At 44.5% G+C, this 8,399-nt stretch overlaps 1 protein-coding gene across 1 annotated transcript; it reads right to left on the reverse strand.

Moving 5' to 3' along the window:
• Nucleotides 1–1,066: 1,066 nt before the first annotated feature.
• Nucleotides 1,067–7,857, reverse strand: LOC149362987 (uncharacterized). The gene is made up of 4 exons (XM_089568407.1): nt 7,651–7,857; nt 4,812–5,886; nt 4,118–4,566; nt 1,067–1,147 (listed from the first exon to the last, which is right to left on the reverse strand). The coding sequence occupies exons 1-4, from the start codon at nt 7,771–7,773 to the stop codon at nt 1,067–1,069; spliced, it is 1,728 nt and encodes a 575-aa protein (XP_089424533.1). The 5' UTR covers nt 7,774–7,857.
• Between the last annotated feature and the right edge of the window lie 542 nt (nt 7,858–8,399).

Here is an 8,399-nt window from a genome sequence, read left to right on the forward strand (position 1 = left end):
GTTCTGGTGTTAACACCAGGATTTCCTGGTGTGGCTGGTGTGCACACCACACCGGTCTGGTGTGCACACCAGACCAGCCTGGTGGTGCTGGTGTGCACACCAGACCGGTGTGGTGGTGTCTGGTGTGCACACCAGACCGGTGTGGTGTTGTCTGATGTGCACACCAGACCGGTGTGGTGTTGTCTGATGTGCACACCAGACCGGTGTGGTGTTGTCTGATGTGCACACCAGACTGGTTTCATGTCGTCTGGTGTGCACACTAGACTGGTTTCATGTCGTCTGGTGTGCACGTACACTAGACTGGTTTCGAGTCATCTGGCGTATATGATCCAGCTCAAGCACACCAGACCTGTTGCTGTATTCATGTGCGGGAGCCGAGCGCCACCAAAAAGATCTGTTCGGTTCATTCTAGTTTGCATGATGTACCAGATACAATCTCAGGCACATGCCAGACATGTGGCCAAGGATTATTTCATGCACTGACCAACATGTAGGTTGGTTTGGTACTTACTGAGATTAATGAAAGATTTCTGTCCTGCTTAATTGCATAGTCCATTGTTGCAACTATGGGTGTTCATGTCTTCACACCACAGTCAAACCGTAAAAAAGTCCAAGGTAAATTGTGAGGTGCATTTGCATATCATACAGCATATAATTTAGTATTTATTACTATTACACTAAGGATGAATGGCAGTCTGTTTATTATGTGGACAAAAAAGGCACACTTTTTTAGCTTCCAGGTATAGTTAAATGCTCATATCAGCCAGGACAACAAAAAATTTGTATCTGGTGTGACTATGAAAACATAAAGGCATGACAGCAGGTTGAACTAAAGCTTGAAAGAAATTAAAACACATTTATTCTCAAAATTCAGCATAGAACTCCTTCGTTTCAGAGTTGCAGTAGTGCCTTCGCGAAATGGGCATTTGGGAAAGTGCCCCTGAAAGCATCACAAAAGAACACCATCAATTCATTCCCCTGAATTGTAGCAATGTGGGGCCTTTCATACAGCCAGGCAGCTTCCACAGTGCCTTTCACAGTGATCAAGGCAATGAAATTACTGGAATCAGAATGGTGATAAGGAGGTGGGCTTTTGTGCAGACACAATACTTGACGGGCAGGTAGGAAAGTACTGAAGTGCTGCCAGCTGCATTAAGCACAACAGCAAATGCCAGCTCAGTTGATAACAAATTTTGCAAGGGCATTTGAAGACAACTTCACACAGCACTGTGCATTTGCTCATCGACGCAATGCCAGAAACCATAAGGAACAGCAAGACAGGAACAGGCATGGCTGAGTTGGCAACAGTAAAAAGTGCTACACGGCAAAACAGCCGAAAACGTCCTAAGCTCCCCCTGTGCTATAGATTCTGCCTGTAAGAGCTTAATTTTCTGACTGACATGAGAGCTGTACATTGTTAAGAGATGAAGAGAATGTGAACAATCAAGTTTAAATGGCCAACGATTATTTCGTGCACTGACCAAACACCACCAATTGCATAGCTGCTAAAAGGAGCATTTTGCTACTAGTTTGCTTGTTTTAACACCCGCTAGGTGAGATGCCCCAGACAACTTTTTCATCAACAGCCAAACAAAGTCTCAAGGTCAGCACATGTAGGTAAAAAAAACAAGCAAAAGACATTTTACATATCATTATATAAAGGGTCTTGGAAAACAATGCCCTTCCAAAGTTACATGCACTGAAAAAATTCCCCGCTGTACATTACCACTGAAGGCTATGGAAAGGTGCAAAGGAAGTGCAAATACACTGTAGAGAACATCTTCAGCATAAGTTGCTGTTTTTCATGACAATGCCTACTTCGAAGCATGAAGGACAAGAATCAAAAAACTCGTGCTGAGCAGCAGAGCAGCAAATAATGCACAAGACAGTACACCGCAACTTGACATTACTTAATAAGGCACAATATTATATAAAAAAGGGCTTCATATCACAGGATACAATGTCAGTCAGGTTATCCAGCTTAAGTAAGCAAAGAATAAAAATAAATGGGTGCAGTTTTCACTGGATATAAACGAATGCATGAGAACTGCTTCAAAGAACTGTTCATGAACTCGGAACAGATTGAAAACACAGAGATAACAGTCCCTGATAAGTGTGTTCATTTAACAGAAATGAACACTTACAAAAAAGCTGGCTCATTCGGGTTGCTAAGTCATATATATAGGGATACATCTTGTAGAGAAATCATCAGCTAAACTGCATACACTTTGGGGCGAAGGCTTCTCCGAATACTAAGTTCCGAACCTCATGTGAAACACGGCACTGCAGGAGCATTCATGCTTTGGTTGGTCTGTCCAGCGGGCTCAATATTTAAGGCTACGTGTTCCCTTGATGGAGACAGTTGGCAAGTACGTGTGTGAATTTTGTACTAAGCTGCCATTGAAGCATGTATGTGTTGACGTGTTGGCAAATGCAAAGAAAAACATGCCTATCGAAACATTTTCTTGCTGAACATGCACAAGACAGTGTACTGGATGCCACTGCCATGTGACAGTGAACATGCACAACAAACAAGACAGTGTGTTAATGATAATGCAACACGCTGCAACCTCAAACAACACTAACTAGGTACCTTGCAATGTGCTGCCAAGTTTCATGACATTTTGAATTTTGTAAAACGCAATAGCAAGTTGGCCACAATCATAAATGGAGATCAGTGAAAAAGTGGATGAGTGAAACTGCTATGAGTAAGATGTGCAACAGACTGGGCAAAGGGTATTTTGTCTATGTCAAAAAGATCAGCATCATCATTTTTGCATTTTTCACAAAGCTGTATTCGTGTCTCACATGCTGCATACATATCGTAAAACTGTGCTCAGAATGACGTCGCTTTGAACCAGTTTTGACCACTGGTTTTGTAGAAAAAGAGAGGAACAGAGCTGTAGCAATCACTTCATAAAAAGACCTCAAATATGGTAAATATCCATACCGCAGTCTTTTGGATGTATAAGACGACTTGCTTGTACACTGAAACTTGCTTCAAGAAGTATTATGTTGCAGTTCACCGATGAAAAAAGCTCAAAAGCTGAAGAAGTTTATTTTTGTTTCCCTGCAAAAGTGGGCCGTGTCGAACTGTACGCCCGTGCTTGTAAAAACATAACACCAAGGAGGCCTAAAAGTTAAAAATATGCTGAATGGTTTGTTTCATAGCTCGGTAGTATCCAGCATGCAAAAATATGGTGCACAGGGGCGGCATTTTCCCATTTGACAGCATTTGAAGCAAGTGGGATACAAGTGTCTTACTCAAGAATATTTTCATGCTGTTCCCTCATGGTACTGAAAATGACTAATCACTTTCATGAAGATTAGGCATCTTCACTAAGAATGTGCTCTCTTGTTCCACAAGCACACAAGATGAAACAACGCTTTCTTCGCAAAGCATGCAGAGAGCGATGCCAAATGGAGGGTGCTCGATTCTGAACAAAAAGGGCAGCTCAAACACTTCAGTAATCAATTCTTGACACAACAGCAAGATTTTGCTGTCAGCAGCAAACACCTTGAGAATTTTAACAAGTTTGCCGTTACTTGCTTCCAGGTAGCATGAACATGTTCTTTCTGCTTGTTGATAATGGGCGCTGTGTACAGTGAACCCCTTGACACGAGCTCTAAGGTACTCACTTACGCATGCCTCGGAACCAATGTTTTGCCTCAACAGTATTTGGATGGGTTCTTCATAGACACAAGGTGGCAAAGCTGCACCTAAGACACTAGATTTGTGCTGTTTAGAAATTTTACCTGAAATTAGCTCCTGCTGCTTTTTCAAAAATGGAGGAAGAGGTACCAGACGTTTCAAAGAATTTAGAACTCCATTCATAATGAATCTTTCTGATATTTGCCGAGGAACCCCTTTCGCAGCAGACACAAGCTTCAAGATGTCCCCGTTGCCCCCTTCAAATGGGAAGGTTGACGTGGCCCACAGTGGACCTGTCATCCTAACAGATTTCGCCAGATGTAGAAGTTGATGAACATTGAATGTTTGCGCACTTTCATCATAAAATATTTTCACTTCCTCCACAAACTGTTTCAGCAACCTTTCTGCAATAAAAGTGTCACTGCGTTCAACACTTTCCCTCAGCAGCATAAAAATGCCTTCTACCAGCAATGAAAAATGCCTAATATATCTATCTGGCAGAATGTTTTGAAGGCATGGCACACTGTAGTATAGCAACCAATACTTCCATTCTGTGGCTTTCCAGAATGCCCTCTCTGAAATTGGCCTTGGCAGTCTCGAGAAGCTTATTGGTGGCCGTGCTTTCAATATACGCTGATTTAGCTCGGCAATTCTATTTCCTACATACCAAGGCTTCCCAGTTGCAGACAGCCAAAGCTCTGTCATTTGTGCAGTCACACCCTCCAGGACACAATGCATATAATCGGGAGGGAAGCCCCAGACCAAGTCCAATGTTCCTAGCTTCGTAACTGGAGATGGCCCCTTCACTCCATCGACAGAGCACTTTCTTGTAACTGCAAGGGACATGGCTGACAGCACAGTGTCGTGGGACCTTTCAACCATGGCACCGCCTTCAAACGTGTACTTTACTGTGCCTACAACAAAAACACAACAAATCATTAAAATCAAAACTCACTTCATGCCGCACAGATCAAAGCAGTAGTAAAGAACAAATGAAAATAATTAAAAACATGAATATAACACCGGCAAAGTATAAAACATCCAACTAGCCAAGTAGGCTGTTATTCCTTACTTTTACCGCTGGCAACCAATCTGCCATGTAAAACATATGCTGTATATCTGTGTCCTTCATAAGACTGAATGAAAGCAGGAGTCTCACCGTCAACTAAAGTTCCCTTGTTAAGACACCAAGTGCAGCCGTAGTACCCGTTGTACTGCTTTGCATTGAGCAAAGCAGCTCTGGCCGGTGAGTCGACACAGCAGCACACAATTCTGACTGCAGACTCCACAACTTGATCAGCAAAGGTCCACATCAGGCTGCCAACCTCTTGGAACTTGTCCACAAAGGTTTTCATGAAGAGATGTGCAGGTGGATGCTCCTTGCCGAACCACACTGCTCCAACCAAAATATTCTTCCACCGCAGAGGAACGGGAAGCTCATTGAGGGCAACTTGTATTGGCCACACAGAACCTTTGCTTGACTTAAATACCGGTGCACCATCAGTATTCATCGTCAAAGTTAGGTCACTCCACTTCATTTTGTGGTCGCTGCGAACTTTCTTGTAGAGCAGGCCATCTGTGATATCGGTGAAAGCCTCTGGGCATGATGAAGCAAGCTGAAGCAGGTTGCTTCCAACTATTTTGCCCATGCGTTTCAGGAGCTGTTGCAGTTGTCGCTTCAAGTTAAGAGTGATGAAAAAGCTCCCCTTCTTCAAAACCTCTCCTAGGCTTGCAACTTCTGAACAAATTCGGCAACGCCAGTGGCTGGTACCATTGCCATCAATTAAGAACTGGCAAGTCGGGCAGAAGGCATGAATGCTCACCATTTTTGACTGCTGAAGCCTCCACAGTTTTCGAAAACCATATTTGGTTGAAGGAAAAACCTCTTCAGCAAAGAGGGCGTTCAGAAGCTTGAGCAAGCTGTCAACTTGTGTCCATGGTAGCTTAGCTGCCACAACAAATGATAATATCAGGAGCATGGCTTGCAGTCGAGTTGTGGACTGGCCAGGAAGAGTCGTCTTTGAGTTGGCTGCGATGAAATCAGAAAGATCATCATCTGGGTCGTCAGCTTCCGCATACACATCAGGGTCTCCCTGCTCAGCATTCTGGTTAAAAGAGGCAGCACTTTCTGCTTGTTCAGAGAGCTGAGGTAGTGGCAGCAGACATTCTTCACTCTCAGTTTGTTCGTCTGTAACCTCAGCGTCCCCTCTTGGTACCTCATTTACTGCAGCTAACTGCAAAGAACAAACAAAAGAGGAATGTATTATCAGACAGTGACGAAAGCCCGAGTGGCATGCTTTGAGAAATCTGGCCGATTAGTGGGTCAGCATCTTATCATGGCATGATGTGAGCCCAATTAATGCTGAATTGCTGCTCCATCCTCACACCGCTTGTTCTTTACCCAGATTGAGCATTTGAGACTATTCCAGCTGACGAAATGGGAATGGATGTGAGAGGGCAGCAGTTGTAATTGCGTCCACTGCACACAACTCTGCCATTGGCTGTGATAAGATGCTGACCAAGTGACCGGCTCCAGCTCTCACAGTGCTATAAAGTGAGCTTCACACACTGACATGAGAAGATTTGTCTGAACCGGTGTTCTGCTGGACAAAGAGAGAGACCTGAGAGATCCGCTATGTTGAGGGCTCAGTGTTTTTACTTTTTGTCATTCTTACTGGTATGCACAGGAATTTTCCATAAAAATTACTACGGGCTTTAAAAAGTATCAGTGCAATCCGTGCTGCTCACAGATGATGTCAGAGCAGAATTGCACGACACGTAAACTCATGTTTGCCACATATGCCGATGTAGTCGACACCTCTCACACATTTATAGTGTTCAGTTGGAGTTCGTGTTTGACTGCATTTATGTTGATGAACTCTTCTATACGCAGCAGTTTTCATTGGCGCCTGTGCTCAAGTCCCCAAATGATGGCGGCTACATCCAATTTGGCTGCTATTTGGCTGTATTTCAGCCTGGCTATGTTACAAAAGGCCCTCACAACGCAATATTTCGATCCACATTTCACCTCACCATTCTCCTTCTGCTTCTGTTTCTTGTTTCTCTTAATTCGATGCTGCGGAGTGCTTTTTTTCCTGATCATTGTACACCCGCGCTGCCTTGCTCTTCTGCCACAATCTTTGATGCGACAAACTTTTTTGCCATGGTTTCATTCATCACATTCATCATTTCCGTTTCCTAGCCCTGTTTCTCATTTCTGCATGCTGCGTTCTGCTATCAGCTGTCTGCATCCATCACAGACAATATTTTGGACGTTGATAGGCCATGTAAGCAATGTAAGCTCCGCCTTTTCAGGAACTCTCTTTAGATGCTTACCGCGCAGGTAAGAGCATGACCACTGCCTGCGGTGGGTGTAAGGACGCTAGGTTCTCGCGATTCCGCAAAAGAAAAAAATCTGACTTTAGCTTTCTCCCCCCCCCCCCTTTTCACAAAGAAAAAAAACTGTGTGTGGTGGGGGGGGGGGGGGGGCAAGTTGAAATACAGAATAAACGAATAGGTCCAAGTTATTCAAAAGGCAACGCTTCAAATGAGCGCGGCACAGTCTAGCGAAGCAAATCTCCATTACGGTAACGCACGCACAACGCACAGCAGCAGCCGCGCCGTCATGATCCGTGCCGCCGGTGCTCGGCGTTTCGAGCTGTCCAGCTCCAGCACCCGTTTGCCCTTCTTTGCTGTCCCTACTTCACTCAACTTCTGCAGTGCCTTTTATTTCGCAGCGACCCGTACCTCTTTTCCGCATCCACACCCACAAATATGCACTTGCTCGCCCCGCGTTTTGCTTCAAAAATTCACTGAAAAGCGGGCTTCTCCTCACGGCTCGCAAGCCTAATGGCAAAGGTCGCTTTTGCAACATTGCACAGCTCGGAAAAAAAAAAAAAAACACTTGCGGATTCTTTATGAGTTCATGGAATGTAAAACTTTTCGCCGCAGAAAGTGAATGGGCCCTAGCATATGACGTAAACAAGTCGGTGAATTACCTGCGGTGCTTGAGACGTTGCAGCGGATTCCTTTTGCAGCCGGCTCCATGTCGTCTGCCGCGGAATTTTCAGTGATAGCGCATTTGGCTCCAAATAGGCGCGGTAGCGTTTTTTGGGAGGCATGTTGGAGCACCTCCTTTGCACGCTTGTAACAGGCTTGTACAAGTAGATGAGGCGTTGGCTTGTATAAGGTGCAAGAACGACACTGAAGACAGATGGAACGTACAACCAAGGAGGCGATCGACTACAGACTGCGCGGGAAATTCCGCACGCCCGCCTCTCCTTTCCTTTTTTTTTTATAGCTTCAATGCGTGCCCGCCTCTCCCAGCAAGGCAAACGCTACAATCTAGCCAAAAAGAAAGTGGCGCTTACAAAGTTAACTACTACATTTGCAACATCTACAGATAACTCAATCTGTTTCAGAGCAACGCGCTAAAGCAGTCTCATTAGCATGCAATTTTTTGTTTGACAAGACTGCAGCGCCACACACACCATTACGTTGTCAAAACGTGTAGATATAGTTTGTTCCAACCGTTCCAACATCCTTTTTGTTCTATACTGCGCGACATTGGTGACTTGCTCCCGAGTGTGCATCAGTGCAATGGTGTTTTACATTTACGTGAAGTTTCTGCTTGACAACGTGAAAAAAGTCACTTCATCGGTTCTTGTGAAAAATTTCCACCCAAAGAGCACGGAAGATTTTGCGGCGGGAAATATCTATCAGGTCTATTGGGAGGGGGACGACAAAA

This window comes from Amblyomma mixtum, chromosome 2, assembly GCF_055824585.1.
Source record: "Amblyomma mixtum isolate Tamu chromosome 2, ASM5582458v1, whole genome shotgun sequence".
Lineage (NCBI taxonomy): Eukaryota > Metazoa > Arthropoda > Arachnida > Ixodida > Ixodidae > Amblyomma > Amblyomma mixtum.